Source organism: Oncorhynchus kisutch, linkage group LG25 (genome assembly GCF_002021735.2).
Source record: "Oncorhynchus kisutch isolate 150728-3 linkage group LG25, Okis_V2, whole genome shotgun sequence".
Classification (NCBI taxonomy): domain Eukaryota; kingdom Metazoa; phylum Chordata; class Actinopteri; order Salmoniformes; family Salmonidae; genus Oncorhynchus; species Oncorhynchus kisutch.
Genome location: NC_034198.2, coordinates 29,425,057 through 29,447,370, shown reverse-complemented (window position 1 = coordinate 29,447,370; position 22,314 = coordinate 29,425,057). Strand labels below are relative to the sequence as shown.

Genomic DNA, 22,314 nt, shown 5'->3' with positions numbered 1-22,314 from the left:
TCAAAACCTAAATGCCATTGCCTGCCATTGGGCCCCTTGAGCAAGGCACAACACACAACAACAGCTCCCGGTGCTCCAAATGTGGCAGCCCCCTGCTCCTCTACCAAACAACAAAAAAAGTGTATGTGCTTGTGTATGTATGTGTGTCTTTCTGAGCAGTTGGGTTAAAAACGGAAGTCAAATTTCGCTTGGACCTTGTGTGCAATTGACCAATAAAGTAATCTTCATCTTATCTATAAATCGTTTTAGCTCATGTCCTTTTCTTTCACCCTCTGTTCATTAAACTTGTAGGAATATCAGATGAAACTGACACACAAAAAAAGAAGAGGGAAAAATATCAAAGTATAAAATCCTTAATCCTTGTCATACCATAGTGAGGTAGCTGCAAGGTTCATCTGATGTTCATGTCTTTGTTGTTGCGGAGCAACTCTGTCCCATTATTTCCTTCTTCTATATCTTCATATCTTCCAAATTGGTCCCTATTAGCATGCATTATGTGCTAATTGTACTGTACTGTACTGTACAACAGATGCTTGGGGTGAAGAAGGACAGGAGAAGAGCTTATGTTTCATGAGATTAGTATAGAGAGTAGAAGAATAAACGGATAGATTCAAGACACGCAGCAGGCAAAAGTAATGCATTTCTATTATCTCTATAAATCTCTCTATGATCCCTAGTGGTACATTGAGATATGTTTCCATAAGATCCATATGTTTCCATAACCCTAGTTTCTCTCGGATCACCTTCGATAATGTCTGATCCCATGCCGTGACACCACTCGCCGAGGGTGTCTCAGGCAACTAGCTCTCACAGTCTCACGTCAGAAACAGACTTTCATCCATGTTTTCCCCAAAAATAATTTCAAGATTGTTGCAAACGTCAAATTGAAAGTGTTTACGTTTAGGCATTAACTCCATATTTTTAAGGTTTAAGGTTTGGGAGAGGCTTAAAAACAAAATCTAAAAAATGACTTTCTATCACTGGATTTGAACTTGCAACCTTTGGAGAGACAGATATGGATCAATAATGGCTGTTGATGCCGAAAAAAGGCTTTTGATTGTGTTGAATGGCCTTTTCTATTCAAAACATTGGAAACTTTAAACTTTCCAGCTTAAAATATCTATTTTATAAAACATAATGTGTAAACGTCCTAAAGAAAAATATACACAAATAATACATTATCTGAACAAATTGCTTTAGAAGGGGGCACTAGACTAGGATGTCCCCCCGACCCCCTGGCAATTGTAACCACTTGCAGAAAGAATTAGACAGGACCTAAACGTAACAGGTATCAGTATTGGTAAACATGAATTTAAACTAAAATTATTTGCAGATGATCTCCTGATGAACTTGACCAATTTTTAATACACGAAAATCTCAGGTTATAGAATTTACGTGGGAAAAAAGTAAATAATGGCAATATAAGAAAAAAAACTCACAATCTACAGCAATCGTTTATGTGGACCACAAAAAAATATGAAATACTTAGGATGGTTAATAAGTGAAAACAAACAACAAAATATATAAGATTTATTCCATTACTCAACCATATGAAAGCAGATCTAATTACATGGGATATTCTTATCCTAAATCTTACAGTTAGAATGAAGCTCTTTAGAATGGCATGGCTGCCAAATTTTTACATTTGTTTTCGGTAATACCAATTGAAACTAAACGCATAGAAACTGTAAATGACTTGGTAATAGGAAATCTATGTATTTCCTAGACATCTTTAAAAAGCCATTTTGAGTTGACCAATATTTTCAAATAAATCCAATTTAAAAGTGTAATGTATTTTTTTCTACTGCATACAAAATCTTGCAGTGAGCCTATACAACTGACAATCTTGTAGAAACAAATATAAACTATTGGAACCAAGATATATAAATAACTGATATTGACACAAGATGGAGGGAATGTTGGAACATAACTAACAAAATTACAGTTAACGAAAATGTATGCTTAATCCAGTATACATTAAAACCTCTACTGACTCCCCATCCCGCATGCGGGAGCATAATCATCGCCTGAAACTAATTAGCATAACGCAACGGACATAAATACCCCTAGAAAATATTCCTATTCATGAAAATCACAAATGAAATATGTCGAGACACAGCTTAGCCTTTTGTTAATCACCCTGTCATCTCATATTTTCAAAATATGCTTTACAGCCAAAGCTAGACAAGCATTTGTGTAAGTTTATCGATAGCCTAGCATAGCATTATGCCTTGCTAGCAGCAGGCAACCTTGTCACGAAAATCAGAAAAGCAATCAAATTAAATCGTTTACCATTGATGAACTTCGGATGTTTTCACTCACGAGACTGCCAGGTAGAAAATATTATTTTTGTAGGCAAAATAGCTCCGTTTGTTCTTAACGTTTGGCTGAGAAATCGCTCGGAAATTGTGGTCATGAAAAACATTCCAAATTAGCTCCATAATATCAACAGAAACATGGCAAACGTTGTTTATAATCAATCCTCAAGGTCTCTTTCAAATATCTATTCGATAATATATCCGTCGGGACAATTCGCTTTTCAGTAGGACCGATTGGAATAATGGCTACCTCTGTATTTTACGCGAGAGTCACCCTGGGAGCCATCAGGTGACCACTTACGCAATGTAGCCGCCTACGGCTATTCTTCAACATAAATGAGTAAAACTACGTCACAATGCTGTAGACACCTTGGGAATACGTAGAAAGCGTAAGCTGGTTGATAGCACATTCACAGCTCAATAGGGACTCATTGGAACGCAGCGCTTTCAAAATATGGAGCACTTCCAGATTGGATTTTTCTCAGGCTTTCGCCTGCAACATCAGTTCTGTTATACTCACAGACAATATCTTTACAGTTTTGGAAACATTAGAGTGTTTTCTATCCAAAGCTGTCAATTATATCCATATTCTAGCATCTTGTCCTGACAAAATATTGTCCCGGGAACGATTTTTTTCGAAAAATGAAAATACTGCCCTAGAGTCGCAACAGGTTTTAATGTATCGAATGTATTATATAAGAGACCAATTCTACAGCACAATGGCAGAGTCATGCCTGAAGTGTAAAACTACTAATGACTTAATAATTCATGCCTTCTGGGAATGTTTCAAAATTAAAAAGGTTATGGGCGGAGTTGGAAAGATGGATGTCAGAGGTACTGCAATGTAAATGTACTTGTCATTTGTCTGTCTGTATATTTGAAGACATGATATATGAGGGGGCAGTGAGATACTCAATTGGTTGGACAATACTCTTCTCATCTATTATCTTTAAAAAACGTATACTCAAAAACTGGAAATCAGCCAATCCTCCGTAGTTCACTCAATGGAAAGGTCAAATGCTTTATTATCAAAACATCTAAAGAGTGTGGGCAATGGAGAGAAACAACTTGGTGCAGTTTAAGGCCATGTGGCAGAAAGTAATAAGGGATATACTGTAGGGGTGGGGGCTAGTGGGTCTGACCAGGTGTGATGTAATGATGTTTGTATGATGTAGCTGTTTGTATGTGTATGTAAGTAATAACTAAAGGAGTCAGGTAACAGCACTCACTGTTGCCCCTAGTGTCCGGTTTCCACATCATCTCCCGGTGTCCTCAGACATGGATGGACGGTGAATACTGCCTTGTATCACGGGTGACCTGGCTGGTATCAGGAGGAGTGGGATAGACAAAAAACACATTTCCATTTCACCACACACTGTACAGGTTACACACTTGTCCATGTGTGAAACAGGCCAAATATAAGCTCCCCTTATTTGACCTTTTTGGAATGATTTAAAGCGGAAGTATAAGTTGTGCACGCTTGATCTTCACTCTGAATCTGGACAAGTGAGGACAACAGCGTTGTCACAACCCAGTTGTATGAACCAATCCTGGAGTGTCTGACATAGCCCTCCTGTGTTCTCCCTTACCTCTGTCACCGCCTCCCTCACCGCGGGCAACGGTTGACAAGACGGCGGGCGAGGTCAGGGAGAGGTTGCTTGACTGGCTGCATATGAACACGGCTCCATATGAAAAAGTCACTCTCTCTGTTTCTCTTTCTAGCTACCTCTCTCTACCTCTCCTCTCTCTTCTTTCTCTCTCCCTCTCTCTACAGCTCTTCCTCCCTCCTTCTCCCCCACCTCCTCCTCTTCACACCACCAGCCACCACATTATCTCCACTGTCGAATCTTTGACCCTGAACCAAGGAATAGATCGAAAATGTAACACAAGTAGCTAACCCACTGTAAACTCTCCTCTCTCTCCTTTCACAATGTTAGCTGGGGGAGGGGAGTGTCGCCAGCGTGTCAGCCGGTGGCTTGTGCACACAAGGCCAGCGCCTTCTTCACACCTGTCTACAAGGATAACTTGGCTTGTCACGGGCAAAGCTAATCTGTTGCTAGGCTCAGTCACACTCAATCTCCTAGCGGCTCTTGCTCTCCTCTCGTCTTGTCCTTGAGTGTCTGCTAGCATTGTTAGCTGCTCACCTGCACTACTGCACTCTCTTCTCCTGTCCTTGCATTTCTGACTATGACTCAAATGGCAGCCTATTTCATATAAAGTGCCTATGTACAGTATATATATTGTTTTTACCTCTATTTAGTCCCTATGGGCCCTGGTCAAAAGTAGTGCACTATATAGGGAATATGATGCAATTTAGGACACAACCTATGTCTGTTGTTAGCATACCTGCTCTAGTGCTTTAGTCCAGGGTTTCTCATGAGCTGGAGTCTGCCATTACATTGTGCACAGGAACCTAAAGTCAGAACATGAACCACTAAGTTAGGTAAAGGTATAAGGAATGGAGGAGGAATAGATGAGGTGAAAGTTTAAAAGTACTTCATCTAAGGAGAGCATTAGCACAGAGAGAGAGGGATAACGAGAAAATGAGAGAGAGAGAGAGCTCGACATTGAGAAAGAGAATAAAATGAGAGAGAGAATGGGAGAGAATGATATGAAGGGGAACAGTGGAGAGGCCTATCACAGAAAGCTGATGGAAGATGGATATAATTTGGACAGCACTCGGAACACAAAGAGGGCTGTCTGATATCTAATCAGCTTCCCATTCAGTCGGTGCAAATGGCTCCCAAAAGTGCAGTGTAGCTCAGTTATTAATCCGCTGTTATCAAACATTTAGAGTTCATTACAGAGACCGCATTGGCCATTGCCAATTCATTTCATTCATTGAAAATGAAATACACTGAAATTGATGGGGATCATTATGTTGCTAATTTGTAATTTGCATCATAATGACGAAGCTGGTTCTCTCTAGATGGCCTGTTGTTGGTGACTATGAATCATTGTGGACTGTCAAATGTCCTCACATCCCTACTCTACCATATGTGGGTGAGCTCATCCATGTCATGGTTGTGAGTGATTGTTGGTAGGTGCACTGGTTATGAGTTACTCATACAAATAGAATGAAGTGACTGTTGGTAGGTGCACTCAGGTCAGGGGATCTGGAATCTGCTAGCACACCTTGAGGCTNGAGAGAGAGAGAGAGAGAGAGGAGAGAGAGAGAGAGAGAGAGGGAGAGAGAGAGAGAGAGAGAGAGAGAGAGAAAATGCAGAGGGAGAAAGAGAGAGGGAAAGATGGAAAGAGAGATTGCTAAGAGAGAGAGAGAGAGAGAGAGAGGGATGGGGGTCTCTTTAGGTTGACATCTATATAGGAAGAAAGAGACCCAGCTAGAATTAAACAGAGAAAAGGGAATCCTCCTATAACTTCTTTAATTCAAAGCAGAGACATATCACCATAGCTGTCGCTTCGAGGACATACAGTAGACCATCAGAGCTACTAGACCACCTTTTCAATACCTCATTTTGCCTCATTTCATTCCAACTACCTCTCACAGTGCCTTTCATACACCGACACTGCCGCAATTTAGTGCCATACCATTACGTTCTGCTCAATCATATGTATATATCATGGTGAATAAGAGTCATATGATATCTGCTTGTCTCATTTTCTGTCTCTTTTTTCCCGATGTATTGGTATATCTCCTATCTCTCCCGCTGGAAACCCCAACCCAACCACCCATCAAGGCCCCGACAGCCTTGCTGAGGGGAAATGACTTGTGGACTAAATGACTGAAAACATTACACGTTGTCGGAGGGTTATAAAACATGAATAAAACAGCAGCGGTTTTTTATTATGGCCAGGAAATGGTCAAAATAGTGCACTATTTAGGGAATAGTGTGCCATTTGGGAGGCACCCTAGGAGGTTTCAACAGCGATGAATGAAGAGGAGGAGAAAGGTATTCTGGTAGCTTTTACATCAGTTCACTCCCTTAAAAGTTTCCCCCTTTCAGTTCACAGTATCTTTCTCCCTCTCACTCTCCACTTCTTACTCTTCACTCTCCCTCTCTCTCTCTCTCTCTCTACTCTCTCTCTCCTCCTCTCTCCTCTCTCTCTCTCCTCTCTCTCTCTCATCTCTCCTCTCTCTCTCTCTCTCTCTCTCTCTCTCTCTCTCTCACTCTCACTCTCTGCTCCCCTTTCTCCCTTTTTTTTTCTTTTTTTCCACTCTCAACTCTCACTCTCTCCTCCCCTTTCTCCCCTCTCTCTCACTCTCACTCTTCTCTCCCCTTTCTCCCCTCTCTCTCCTCTCACTCTCTTCCCCTTTTCCTCCCACCTCTCACTCTCACTCTCTCTCCCCCTTTCTCCCCCTCTCTCTCACTCTCACTCTCTCTCCCCTTCTCCCTCTCACTCTCACTCTCACTCTCTCCCCTTTCTCCCCTCTCTCTTCACTCTCAACTCTCTCTCCCCTTTCTCCCTTCTCACTCTCACTCTCACTCTCTCTCCCCTTTCTCCCTCTCACTCTCACTCTCACTCTCTCTCCCCTTTTCTCCCCTCTCTCTCTCACTCTCGACTCTCTCTCCCCTTTCTCCCTCTCACTCTCGCTCTCACTCTCTCTCCCCTTTCTCCCCTCTCTCTCTATTACTCTCCCTGTCTCTCTCTCCCCTTTCTCCCCTCTCTCTCTCTATTACTCACTCTTTCTAGCTATCTATCTCGCTTCAACTTCCATACCCCTCCAATCTCTCTCTCACCTGCCCCCCTCTCCCTTGTCTCTCTCTCTCCCCTGCTGTACATCATGAAGCTAGGCTCTCACCCACCCCCCTCTCCCTGTCTCTCTCTCTCCCCTGCTGTACCATCATGAAGCTAGGCTCTCACCCACCCCCTCTCCCTGTCTCTCTCTCTCCCCTGCTGTACCATCATGAAGCTAGGCTCTCACCCACCCCCCTCTCCCCTGTCTCTCTCTCTCCCCTGCTGTACCATCATGAAGCTAGGCTCTCACCCACCCCCCTCTCCCTGTCTCTCTCTCTCCCCTGCTGTACCATCATGAAGCTAGGCTCTCACCCACCCCCCTCTCCCTGTCTCTCTCTCTCCCCTGCTGTACCATCATGAAGCTAGGCTCTCACCCACCCCCCTCTCCCTGTCTCTCTCTCTCCCCTGCTGTACCATCATGAAGCTAGGCTCTCACCCACCCCCCTCTCCCTGTCTCTCTCTCTCCCCTGCTGTACCATCATGAAGCTAGGCTCTCACCCACCCCCCTCTCCCTGTCTCTCTCTCTCCCCTGCTGTACCATCATGAAGCTAGGCTCTCACCCACCCCTCTCTCCCTGTCTCTCTCTCTCCCCTGCTGTACCATCATGAAGCTAGGCTCTCACCCACCCCCCTCTCCCTGTCTCTCTCTCTCCCCTGCTGTACCATCATGAAGCTAGGCTCTCACCCACCCCCCTCTCCCTGTCTCTCTCTCTCCCCTGCTGTACCATCATGAAGCTCTCACCCACCCCCCTCTCCCTGTCTCTCTCTCTCCCCTGCTGTACCATCATGAAGCTAGGCTCTCACCCACCCCCCTCTCCCTGTCTCTCTCTCTCCCCTGCTGTACCATCATGAAGCTAGGCTCTCACCCACCCCCCTTTCCCTGTCTCTCTCTCTCCCCTGCTGTACCATCATGAAGCTAGGCTCTCACCCACACCCCTCTCCCTGTCTCTCTCTCTCCCCTGCTGTACCATCATGAAGCTAGGCTCTCACCCACCCCCCTCTCCCTGTCTCTCTCTCTCCCCTGCTGTACCATCATGAAGCTAGGTTCTCACCACTTTAAGGTTGTTTTTTGTCTGTCTAATTTTACCCTTGGGTACGCTTGAGTAGAGTTTATAAGAGCGGCCATAATTTTAAACACTTGTTTCAGGCGCCATTTCTCCCTGGGTTTATAATTTCCTTCGCTTTGCCTTGGTGATGGACTGTTAAAGAAGATACAGGCAGATGCAGAGAGGAGAGTGAAGCATTCTGGGATGGGAGCGATATGGGATGGCACTACCTTGACATATGAATAAATAGTTGAGGTTCTGCACTCAAAAAAGGGATTTTCAAAGTTCCTTTATGCTATTTTATTCATTAAGGACAAATGAAAAGACCAACATTGTCTGTTAAACAATCGTCAGTGTTCGTGACAACCTCCCCATAACAACTATCTTTCTCTCTCCACCCCAACTAAAGGAAGGAAAGGGAGGGGGTCCAGACATACACCAACCCTCCTCCTGAATAGCAACCCTCTAGCTGGATTTTGCTTCAACCTTACCCTAATCTTATACATCTGATTCTACTAATTAGCTGCTCACTATGACCTTGATTAGCTGATTCAGGTGTGTTACATCAGAGAGATACAGTTGAAGTCGGAAGTTTACATACACCTGAGCCAAATACATTTAAACTACATTTTTCAACATTCCTTGAATGTTTAATCCTAGTAAAAATTGCCTGTTTTAGGTCAGTTAGGATCACCTCTTTATTTTAAGAATGTGAAATGTCAGAATAATAGGAAAGAGAATGATTTATTTCAGCTTTTGTTTCTTTCATCACATTCCCAGTGGGTAAGAAGTTTACATACACTCAAGTAGTATTTGGTAGCATTGCCTTTAAATTGTTTAACATCGGTTGAGTGAATTTTGGCCCATTCCTCTTGACAGAGCTGGTGTAACTGAGTCAGGTTTGTCGGCCTCCTTGCTCGCACACACATTTTTTCAGTTCTGCCCACAAATGTTCCATAGGATTGAGGTCAGGGCTTTGTGATGGCCACTCCAATACCTTGCCTTTGTTGTCCATAAGACATTTTGCCACAACTTTGGAAGTATGCTTGGGGTCATTGTCCATTTGGAAGACCCATTTGCAACCAAGCTTTGACTTGTTGAGATGTTGCTTCAATATATCCACATAATTTTCCTACCTCATGATGCCATCTATTTTCTGAAGTGCACCAGTCCCTCCTGCAGCAAAGCATCCTCACAACATGACATTGCCACCCCCGTGCTTCACGATGGGGATGGTGTTCTTCGGCTTGCAAGCCTCCCCCTTTTTCTTCCAAACATGATGATGGTCATGATGGCCAAACAGTTCTATTTTTGTTTCATCAGACCAAAAAAAGTACAATCTTTGTCCCCATGTGCAGTTGCAAACCGTAATCTGGCTTTTTTTATGGCGGTTTTGGAGCAGTGGCTTCTTCCTTGCTGAGCGGCCTTTCAGGTTATGTCAATATAGGACTTGTTTTACTGTGGATAAAGATACTTTTGTACCCGTTTCCTTCAGCATCTTCACAAGGTCCTTTGCTGTTGTTCTGGGATTGATTTGCACTTTTCGCACCAAAGTATGTTCATCTCTAGGAGACAGAACGAGTCTCCTTCCTGAGCGGTATGACGCCTGCATGGTCCCATGGTATTTATACTTGCGTACTATTGTTTGTACAGATGAACTTGGTACCTTCAGGCATTTGGAAATTGCTCCCAAGGATGAACCAGACTTGTGGAGGTCTACATTTTTTTCTGATGTCTTTTTTTCTGAGGTCTGATTTCTTTTGATTTTCCCATGAGGCCAAGCAAAGAGGCACTGAGTTTGAAGGTAGGCCTTGAAATACATCCACGGGTACATCTCCAATTGACTCAAATTATGTCAATTAGCCTATCAGAAGCTTCTAAAGCCAAGACATAATTTTCAGGAATTTTCCAAGCTGTTTAAAGGCACAGTCAACTTAGTGTATGTAAACTTCTGACCTACTGGAATTGTGATACAGTGAATTATAAGTTAAATAATCTGTCTGTAAACAGTTGTTGGAAAAATTACTTGTGTCATGCACAAAGTAGATGTCCTAACTGACTTGCCAAAACTATAGTTTGTTAACAAGAAATTTGTGGTGTGGTTGAAAAACGAGTTTTAATGACTCCAACATAAGTGTATGTTAACTTCCAACTTCAATTGTAAATACCGGGTAGAAATCCCTGCTCTATTTAAAAACAGCAGAGCGATAGACCTACGTACCAAACAAAACCCATAAAATGGTGGACCTACAGTATATTTACTGCATGAGTAAGGCTAACCGATAACTGATGGGTTGTTCCATGGGTCAGGTGTTTGATTGTGTTGGACTACACTCTAATAATCCTTAACGTACATTTAGGGTTGGTTTTAGGTTATATAAAATGCTTATTGTACATCTACTGCATGTGTGATGCTAACCAGTGACTCACGGGATTCAGAGGTTGTTCCATGGGTTGTGTTTCATAGACACCATTGGTGCTGGAGTACAGACTAATAACGTCACGTCCTGACCTTAGTTCCTTTTTTATGTCTCTGTTTTAGTTTGGTCAGGGCGTGAATTGGGGTGGGCATTCTATGTTGTGTATTCTAGGTTTGTATTTCTGTGTTTGGCCTGGTATGGTTCCCAATCAGAGGCAGCTGTCGATCGTTGTCTCTGATTGAGAACCATACTTAGGCTGTTTTCTCACTATGCTTTGTGGGTAGTTATTTTCTGTTTTCTGTGTCTGTGTTTTACCATACAGAACTGTTTCGGTTTTCATTTATTTCTCTTGTTCTTTTGTATTCAGTGTTCGGTTATATTTCATTAAAATATGGACACTTACAACGCTGCGCTTTGGTCTGATCTAAACCGTTGCAAATAAGCCTTAATGTACTGTACATTTAGGGTTGGTATTAGGTTACAGTATATAGATCGGCCACTGTATATCTACTGGTAATGACACTAACTGATGATTCATGGGTCGTGTGTATAGTTTGATAGACCTCATTGGGCGCTGGACTATTAGTCTGATAATCCTTAATGAAGGTTAATCTGTCTGGACAAAGACACATCAGTGTCAGCACAATACAGACAAGAGCGCTAATACAACGCTAAGTAGTGAATCTCACTGTTCTCTGAACTCTATACTCCCTGCCCATCCCAGTGTGTTATGTAGTGAATCTCACTGTTCTCTGAACTCTATACTCCCTGCCCATCTCAGTGTGTTATGTAGTGAATCTCACTGTTCTCTGAACTCTATACTCCCTCCCCATCCCAGTCTGCTAAGTAGTGAATCTCACTGTACGGTACTCCCTCCCCCCCAGACCAGTCCGCTCATTGAAGATAAATTAACCCTTCATTCGCTGTAATAACAAAAAATGGACTACAGTTTTAATCCCGTGTTCAGACAGGAAAGAATTGGGCGGGAATTGCGCTGGCAACCGGAGGGTTGCTGGTATCAAAACCTAAATGCCATTGCCTGCCATTGGGCCCCTTGAGCAAGGCACAACACACAACAACAGCTCCCGGTGCTCCAAATGTGGCAGCCCCCTGCTCCTCTACCAAACAACAAAAAAAGTGTATGTGCTTGTGTATGTATGTGTGTCTTTCTGAGCAGTTGGGTTAAAAACGGAAGTCAAATTTCGCTTGGACCTTGTGTGCAATTGACCAATAAAGTAATCTTCATCTTATCTATAAATCGTTTTAGCTCATGTCCTTTTCTTTCACCCTCTGTTCATTAAACTTGTAGGAATATCAGATGAAACTGACACACAAAAAAAGAAGAGGGAAAAATATCAAAGTATAAAATCCTTAATCCTTGTCATACCATAGTGAGGTAGCTGCAAGGTTCATCTGATGTTCATGTCTTTGTTGTTGCGGAGCAACTCTGTCCCATTATTTCCTTCTTCTATATCTTCATATCTTCCAAATTGGTCCCTATTAGCATGCATTATGTGCTAATTGTACTGTACTGTACTGTACAACAGATGCTTGGGGTGAAGAAGGACAGGAGAAGAGCTTATGTTTCATGAGATTAGTATAGAGAGTAGAAGAATAAACGGATAGATTCAAGACACGCAGCAGGCAAAAGTAATGCATTTCTATTATCTCTATAAATCTCTCTATGATCCCTAGTGGTACATTGAGATATGTTTCCATAAGATCCATATGTTTCCATAACCCTAGTTTCTCTCGGATCACCTTCGATAATGTCTGATCCCATGCCGTGACACCACTCGCCGAGGGTGTCTCAGGCAACTAGCTCTCACAGTCTCACGTCAGAAACAGACTTTCATCCATGTTTTCCCCAAAAATAATTTCAAGATTGTTGCAAACGTCAAATTGAAAGTGTTTACGTTTAGGCATTAACTCCATATTTTTAAGGTTTAAGGTTTGGGAGAGGCTTAAAACAAAATCTAAAAAATGACTTTCTATCACTGGATTTGAACTTGCAACCTTTGGAGAGACAGATATGGATCAATAATGGCTGTTGATGCCGAAAAAAGGCTTTTGATTGTGTTGAATGGCCTTTTCTATTCAAAACATTGGAAACTTTAAACTTTCCAGCTTAAAATATCTATTTTATAAAACATAATGTGTAAACGTCCTAAAGAAAAATATACACAAATAATACATTATCTGAACAAATTGCTTTAGAAGGGGGCACTAGACTAGGATGTCCCCCCGACCCCCTGGCAATTGTAACCACTTGCAGAAAGAATTAGACAGGACCTAAACGTAACAGGTATCAGTATTGGTAAACATGAATTTAAACTAAAATTATTTGCAGATGATCTCCTGATGAACTTGACCAATTTTTAATACACGAAAATCTCAGGTTATAGAATTTACGTGGGAAAAAAGTAAATAATGGCAATATAAGAAAAAAAACTCACAATCTACAGCAATCGTTTATGTGGACCACAAAAAAATATGAAATACTTAGGATGGTTAATAAGTGAAAACAAACAACAAATATATAAAGATTTATTCCATTACTCAACCATATGAAAGCAGATCTAATTACATGGGATATTCTTATCCTAAATCTTACAGTTAGAATGAAGCTCTTTAGAATGGCATGGCTGCCAAAATTTTTACATTTGTTTTCGGTAATACCAATTGAAACTAAACGCATAGAAACTGTAAATGACTTGGTAATAGGAAATCTATGTATTTCCTAGACATCTTTAAAAAGCCATTTTGAGTTGACCAATATTTTCAAATAAATCCAATTTAAAAGTGTAATGTATTTTTTTCTACTGCATACAAAATCTTGCAGTGAGCCTATACAACTGACAATCTTGTAGAAACAAATATAAACTATTGGAACCAAGATATATAAATAACTGATATTGACACAAGATGGAGGGAATGTTGGAACATAACTAACAAAATTACAGTTAACGAAAATGTATGCTTAATCCAGTATACATTAAAACCTCTACTGACTCCCCATCCCGCATGCGGGAGCATAATCATCGCCTGAAACTAATTAGCATAACGCAACGGACATAAATACCCCTAGAAAATATTCCTATTCATGAAAATCACAAATGAAATATGTCGAGACACAGCTTAGCCTTTTGTTAATCACCCTGTCATCTCATATTTTCAAAATATGCTTTACAGCCAAAGCTAGACAAGCATTTGTGTAAGTTTATCGATAGCCTAGCATAGCATTATGCCTTGCTAGCAGCAGGCAACCTTGTCACGAAAATCAGAAAAGCAATCAAATTAAATCGTTTACCATTGATGAACTTCGGATGTTTTCACTCACGAGACTGCCAGGTAGAAAATATTATTTTTGTAGGCAAAATAGCTCCGTTTGTTCTTAACGTTTGGCTGAGAAATCGCTCGGAAATTGTGGTCATGAAAAACATTCCAAATTAGCTCCATAATATCAACAGAAACATGGCAAACGTTGTTTATAATCAATCCTCAAGGTCTCTTTCAAATATCTATTCGATAATATATCCGTCGGGACAATTCGCTTTTCAGTAGGACCGATTGGAATAATGGCTACCTCTGTATTTTACGCGAGAGTCACCCTGGGAGCCATCAGGTGACCACTTACGCAATGTAGCCGCCTACGGCTATTCTTCAACATAAATGAGTAAAACTACGTCACAATGCTGTAGACACCTTGGGGAATACGTAGAAAGCGTAAGCTGGTTGATAGCACATTCACAGCTCAATAGGGACTCATTGGAACGCAGCGCTTTCAAAATATGGAGCACTTCCAGATTGGATTTTTCTCAGGCTTTCGCCTGCAACATCAGTTCTGTTATACTCACAGACAATATCTTTACAGTTTTGGAAACATTAGAGTGTTTTCTATCCAAAGCTGTCAATTATATCCATATTCTAGCATCTTGTCCTGACAAAATATTGTCCCGGGAACGATTTTTTTCGAAAAATGAAAATACTGCCCTAGAGTCGCAACAGGTTTTAATGTATCGAATGTATTATATAAGAGACCAATTCTACAGCACAATGGCAGAGTCATGCCTGAAGTGTAAAACTACTAATGACTTAATAATTCATGCCTTCTGGGAATGTTTCAAAATTAAAAAGGTTATGGGCGGAGTTGGAAAGATGGATGTCAGAGGTACTGCAATGTAAATGTACTTGTCATTTGTCTGTCTGTATATTTGAAGACATGATATATGAGGGGGCAGTGAGATACTCAATTGGTTGGACAATACTCTTCTCATCTATTATCTTTAAAAAACGTATACTCAAAAACTGGAAATCAGCCAATCCTCCGTAGTTCACTCAATGGAAAGGTCAAATGCTTTATTATCAAAACATCTAAAGAGTGTGGGCAATGGAGAGAAACAACTTGGTGCAGTTTAAGGCCATGTGGCAGAAAGTAATAAGGGATATACTGTAGGGGTGGGGGCTAGTGGGTCTGACCAGGTGTGATGTAATGATGTTTGTATGATGTAGCTGTTTGTATGTGTATGTAAGTAATAACTAAAGGAGTCAGGTAACAGCACTCACTGTTGCCCCTAGTGTCCGGTTTCCACATCATCTCCCGGTGTCCTCAGACATGGATGGACGGTGAATACTGCCTTGTATCACGGGTGACCTGGCTGGTATCAGGAGGAGTGGGATAGACAAAAAACACATTTCCATTTCACCACACACTGTACAGGTTACACACTTGTCCATGTGTGAAACAGGCCAAATATAAGCTCCCCTTATTTGACCTTTTTGGAATGATTTAAAGCGGAAGTATAAGTTGTGCACGCTTGATCTTCACTCTGAATCTGGACAAGTGAGGACAACAGCGTTGTCACAACCCAGTTGTATGAACCAATCCTGGAGTGTCTGACATAGCCCTCCTGTGTTCTCCCTTACCTCTGTCACCGCCTCCCTCACCGCGGGCAACGGTTGACAAGACGGCGGGCGAGGTCAGGGAGAGGTTGCTTGACTGGCTGCATATGAACACGGCTCCATATGAAAAAGTCACTCTCTCTGTTTCTCTTTCTAGCTACCTCTCTCTACCTCTCCTCTCTCTTCTTTCTCTCTCCCTCTCTCTACAGCTCTTCCTCCCTCCTTCTCCCCCACCTCCTCCTCTTCACACCACCAGCCACCACATTATCTCCACTGTCGAATCTTTGACCCTGAACCAAGGAATAGATCGAAAATGTAACACAAGTAGCTAACCCACTGTAAACTCTCCTCTCTCTCCTTTCACAATGTTAGCTGGGGGAGGGGAGTGTCGCCAGCGTGTCAGCCGGTGGCTTGTGCACACAAGGCCAGCGCCTTCTTCACACCTGTCTACAAGGATAACTTGGCTTGTCACGGGCAAAGCTAATCTGTTGCTAGGCTCAGTCACACTCAATCTCCTAGCGGCTCTTGCTCTCCTCTCGTCTTGTCCTTGAGTGTCTGCTAGCATTGTTAGCTGCTCACCTGCACTACTGCACTCTCTTCTCCTGTCCTTGCATTTCTGACTATGACTCAAATGGCAGCCTATTTCATATAAAGTGCCTATGTACAGTATATATATTGTTTTTACCTCTATTTAGTCCCTATGGGCCCTGGTCAAAAGTAGTGCACTATATAGGGAATATGATGCAATTTAGGACACAACCTATGTCTGTTGTTAGCATACCTGCTCTAGTGCTTTAGTCCAGGGTTTCTCATGAGCTGGAGTCTGCCATTACATTGTGCACAGGAACCTAAAGTCAGAACATGAACCACTAAGTTAGGTAAAGGTATAAAGGAATGGAGGAGGAATAGATGAGGTGAAAGTTTAAAAGTACTTCATCTAAGGAGAGCATTAGCACAGAGAGAGAGGGATAACGAGAAAATGAGAGAGAGAGAGAGCTCGACATTGAGAAAGAGAAATAAAATGAGAGAGAGAATGGGAGAGAATGATATGAAGGGGAACAGTGGAGAGGCCTATCACAGAAAGCTGATGGAAGATGGATTATAATTTGGACAGCACTCGGAACACAAAGAGGGCTGTCTGATATCTAATCAGCTTCCCATTCAGTCGGTGCAAATGGCTCCCAAAAGTGCAGTGTAGCTCAGTTATTAATCCGCTGTTATCAAACATTTAGAGTTCATTACAGAGACCGCATTGGCCATTGCCAATTCATTTCATTCATTGAAAATGAAATACACTGAAATTGATGGGGATCATTATGTTGCTAATTTGTAATTTGCATCATAATGACGAAGCTGGTTCTCTCTAGATGGCCTGTTGTTGGTGACTATGAATCATTGTGGACTGTCAAAATGTCCTCACATCCCTACTCTACCATATGTGGGTGAGCTCATCCATGTCATGGTTGTGAGTGATTGTTGGTAGGTGCACTGGTTATGAGTTACTCATACAAATAGAATGAAGTGACTGTTGGTAGGTGCACTCAGGTCAGGGGATCTGGAATCTGCTAGCACACCTTGAGGCTGTTTTCATAGTGGCTAATGATATTGATCATACTGTATATTGATGTTAATGCACCTGAGAGAAATCCATTCACTTTCTGTTGTCTTTGTGTGAAATCAATGAAGGCGAAAATAAACTTTCATTGTATTACTTATTTTTGAGCATTTGTCAGAAGTATATAAGCTATTGAATGTGTTCTGTGTGGAATGGTATAGACTTCCTTGTGTTGGATATGAGCAACTTATAATAACTCCACTTCTTCTCTCTCTCTCTCTCTCTCGCTCTCTCTCTCTCCCTCTCCCCTAACCCCCTCCACATCCTCTCTCTCTTTCTCTTTCTCTCTCTCCCCTAACCCCCTCCATTTCCTCCTCTCTCTCTCTCTCTCTCTCTCTCTCTCTCTCTCTCTCTCTCTCTCTCCCCTAACCCCCTCCACTTCCTCCTCTCTCTCTCTCTCACTCATTTTCTCTCCCCTAACCCCCCCTCTCGCTCTCCCTTAACCACCTCCACTTGCTCCTCTCGCGCTCTCTCCCCTAACCCTCTCCACTTCCTCCTCTCTATCTCTCTTTCTCTCCCCTAACCCCCTTCACTTCCTCCTCTCTCTCTATCTCTATCTCTTTCTCTCCCCTAACCCCCTCCACTTCATCCTCTCTCTCTGTCTCTCTCTCTCTCCCCTAACCCCCTCCACTTCCTCCTCTCTCTCTCTCTCTCTCCCTATCTCTCTCTCTCTCCCTATCTCTCTCTCTCTCTCTCCCTATCTCTCTCTCTCTCTCTCTCCCTATCTCTCTCTCTCTCTCTCTCTCTCCCTATCTCTCTCTCTCTCTCTCTCTCCCTATCTCTCTCTCATCCTCTCCACAGCTAACCCAACAGGTCCGACGGTGAAGGGCTACCCTGGTCCATCGGAGGGTGTGTTCCGTGAGTCCAGCAGTACCACGGGGATGGTGGTTGGAATCATAGCGGCAGCCGCCCTCTGTATCCTCATCCTGCTCTATGCCATGTACAAATACCGCAACCGGGACGAGGGTTCTTACCATGTAGACGAGAGCCGTAACTACATCAGTAACACATCGCAGTCCAACGGGACGGTGGTGAAGGAGAAACCGCCAAACGCCGCCAAGACTTCCTCTAAGAGCAAGAAGAATAAAGACAAGGAGTACTATGTGTGATCCTTACTGTCTCTGGTCTTCACCACTGGCCCCTCGCAAAGATTGGACCAATTATTCAAACTTTTTATGACTCAAAAAGACGAATCCGGAGATCGGAAGACCAATAAAAAGTGTATAATAACGAACAAACAAAATTAAACAAAAACAACAAAAGAACATTTAGTCTTTCATTTTATCTAAGACATGGTGAGTGGCGGTATACTGGAAAGTGAAAAGGAGTAAAAAACAAAACATCTTCCTTTAGATTCTTCTACCCAAGCACACTGGACTGTAAGAAATAGCACCAGGGAGATGGCGGTACTGTACTGGACTATACTAATGATAAGAAAGGGTGTCTCAACCTTATGGCAAGCTGCAGAATAATCAGATAATCAACTGAAGTACCTATACATCATGGATCAACAAACAAACTAACCAATTAACGCCATCTGTGACTTGTTCTGTTTATTACCAGGATATTGGTTGGCCAATATCTCACTCTCGAAGTTTGAGTTAAATGTGAGAGGAGAGATATACAATTGAGAAATATACAATATTACAACAACAAACTCCAATGTTTTCATGTTATCATTTACATATCCTGTCTTTGTGTTTGCTGGGATCTTTAGGAGAAAATACATAAAACACGAAGCGCATTAATAAGGTACATAAAGAAAACCCAACTCCAAACATTTCCAACAATGGATGACGAGTGAAAGAAAAGAAACGAGATCATGGGGAAGGCAAGGCAACAGTGAAGAAGGAAGTGAAAGGATAAAGATGGTACGTTTGTTTGAGGAATCAGCCAAAGTATTTGCACTTTTTATAGTGTCAGTAATGGCCCAGAACAGACTAATATAAAACATGGCCACCCGATCTGTTAACAGTGCAAAGACAAAAGGGCCTACGATTCATCTTGATCTTGAGAGACTTATGTCAAGTTCTATTCAAGATTCATCTTTGCCAGTTAAGAATTGTGGACGACTTGGTTTTCGACATCAGTGTGGAATCTAAGGCAATGTGTTTAACAGAATTGTGGAAGGAGACGTCAGAACGTTGTGAACGCGGTCATTCTGATCCTGGAACTCCATGCACGCAAAACGTATCTTACTCCAGTTCCAGTACATATGTTTATATACAGTACAACCACATCTATATGTGCTTTCTGGACTGTGACAAAGTGGTGTTTTATAGCCTGTTGTATAGATGACCACGCAAACTATATCTGCTCCTCCTCCAACCATTTTTGGAATAAAAAAATAAGAAAATGACAAAAATACTAAATTAAATGTTATTAAGTGTTGCTAGATATAGAAGATTTTACGATGACATCGATCCGCAATGCCATTTTTGGGGGGGATTATTTCATTATTCATTCCGCCTTTATACATGTGTTCCTGTTGAGTTTTTATACAAATGCCAACCTGATCTAATAGATATATTAACCCGGCCCAGTAGTAACCTGACTTGGTCCTCAAACTCTACCATTCAATGATAATAGTGTACATCAAAGGCATGATGATGACATGCAGGATGAGGTAACGTCTCCAGGGTTTCACTGCCTTTCTCCCCATTCCCGCCCCCTCCCAATTGCTGGGGCAATAACAGTAACAGACTGCCTTCCTCCCGATACCTGCCCGCCAAACTAAACCTAGCTACTTGAGAATGAAGACCTATATTCCGAATGATGATGATGTATGTGTTTCCAAGCGGTCCTATAATATGATTGTCCAGTGTACGCTTGGGCTGACGGAAACAATCTGAAGAAGAAATAAGACAAAGAAGCAACCATTTCAACCGTTTGTGTGTTTGTACTGTCATTCTAATGTCAATTCTATTCTGCTTTCCTGACGACCTGATGTACTTGGAATGAGTATGAGGAGAACTACTATGACCTATAAATAATGATGATTATGAATTCTTCTTTGTTTGTTTGTTTCTTTTGTTTCTTTCTACCTGTGGTATTTTTTTCTACGGTATTTTATGTTCAAATTGTGACTATTTCTTTATTATTGAAATCAAAGTCAAATTTATTATGGAAAAAAATAGTTTTGAAAAATTAAATGAATAAATGAAATAAAATATTACCTAAGTGAACTTCAGTTGAGGAAATTCATTAAACTAATGTGTAGGTGCTACGGTAAGATCATTGTGAAGTGAGAAATGTGTATTGTTAATTACTAAATGGGTAATTGGTTTACCTTTCTGTTTATTTTTCTTTGTTATGTGTATTGTATTCATGTCAATTCTCTTCATTTCCTAGAATTATCTGTACATTTTATCCTAGATATAACTACTTAGCTAAATTATACACTACTTTATTAATCCATGCATTCAATAACTAGCAACAAAAAAAATGCTGTACACGGAGTGCCAAGTACCAAGTTTAGATCACATTTGTAGTTGACATACTTGTAGTTATTTATGCCCAATAAAACCAATGGGAGCTATAGCATGTCTGTGTCCCAAATGGCACCCGATTCCCTTTATAGGGCTCCTCACTATAAATGGAATAGGGTCCCATTTGAGAAGACCAGAACATATCTCTCCTGCATAGAGAACACAAAGGGAATGCACTTCAAGGTTAAGGAGACAACACCTGTATGCTGGCCTCGCCTCCTTCTGCCCCCTGGGAAGTAAATAGATGAGGCTTGTTATGGACACAGGAGATGGGGAATGTCACATGTAACACTTAGCAGAAGTACAGCACATGACAGCAACGCATGTAGGACTGTACACATTGTATTCATATTCTGGAATGCATGGTCCTTCCAGTGTGTCTGACCTGACACAGCACCCCTATCTGTTGGACTGTACACATTGTATTCATATTCTGGAATGCATGGTCCTTCCAGTGTGTCTGACCTGACACAGCACCCCTATCTGTTGGACTGTACACATTGTATTCATATTCTGGAATGCATGGTCCCTCCAGTGTGTCTGACTGTTATGTTATTTGAAAACAACCTCTCAGAATCGTTCATTGATCAGTCACCAGTGTAACTCAGAAATCCTCCACTCCTTCCCTCCTCAGAGATAGGCTAGCTAAATTAGCAATTTCATACACTGTTATATGATTACAGAATGCATTAGGAGCACATACAGTACAACACATAATATGTATGTGTGAAATTGTTGTGCATGCTAAAACCTAAGTACATTATACACCCCCTGGCTAGAAGATGGAAAGATTACTTCAACAGATAACGTGACGTGACCAAATATATTTGAATCTACTGCTATGAAGAAGCTAAAAAAACGCCAGAGGGAATCAGATTCCCTGCAGATCCTGAATCAGATACGGAACCCTGTGAGTCCTTGCTGTCTCAGTGTCTCCGAGCATGCAACCCATGAAGAGGCCTCCATGTTAACCTGGCAGGGATCAATAAAGTTATCATCAAATTGACTTACTGATGTGAGGAAACACAGAGATACTGTAATGACGAGATAGTCTTGTATCTGCCCTAACAATAGGAGTCGTTGTTGCAAAGGCGGAAAGGCAAGCGGGAGAATTCGAGATCAGATGGGGACATTATAGCCAATGAGAGGGCAGATATGAAACTTCAATATAAAATTGTTTTTCTCAAAGTTACCAAGATGCCATGTGCGTAACAACCTAAACCTTATGAAACTTATATTCGTTCAAATAAGCCTCACTTATCAAATTAGCATTACAATTTTTTTGTTGACCAAATCTGACACTCATAGACATCCATCCAAAAAATACACACTTAGTCTGCTTATCTCTGTATTCTCACATGGACAGATTTGAACAGATTTCCTCACTTCAATCCTCTCTGGGAAACTTCATGGAGAGGTAGGAAAGGAGGACAGAGGGGGTAGTGAGTGACAGATGCTGACAAGGTCATGAAAGATGATAGGGGCAGCAAAGGACTGACAATGTGACGTGGACCCAAGATGCCTATGTAATAAGACTGAGAGAGTAACTGGAGAAGGGAATTTCGAATAACAAATGAAATGGGTGAAAGGGAGGGTTTTATTCTTTACCAGAGGACGAGGAGCAAGGGAGGAAGTCATTTTAGTAACTTGTTTATCCATGCTTCACTCTTCTGTCCTCCGTTTTCCTTTCTCTCTTTTCCGTCGTTGTCAATCCCATACTCTGTCATTTTCTTTCACTCAGGCTCTCTTGTCCCTCCCTCCTTCGTTATCTGTGCTCTACATACTGTACCAGACGCCTTTTTCTCTCCCCTCTCTCTCTCCCTCTCAC

General features: G+C 41.8%; 1 protein-coding gene across 33 annotated transcripts in view; it reads left to right on the top strand.

Annotated features, from left to right (window-relative positions):
- LOC109878858 (neurexin-1a) overlaps nt 1–20,004 on the top strand; it is a 586,328-nt gene extending 566,324 nt beyond the window's left edge. For 31 of the 33 annotated variants that reach the window (XM_031805049.1, XM_031805050.1, XM_031805056.1 and 28 more), the window contains one exon: nt 17,800–20,004. In XM_031805049.1, the coding sequence (XP_031660909.1) occupies nt 17,800–18,107 (308 nt within the window). In that variant the 3' untranslated portion in view covers nt 18,108–20,004. The remainder of the gene's footprint in view (nt 1–17,799) is intronic. The other 2 variants (XM_031805048.1, XM_031805045.1) reach the window with 1 other exon arrangement.
- The last annotated feature ends 2,310 nt before the right edge of the window (nt 20,005–22,314 follow it).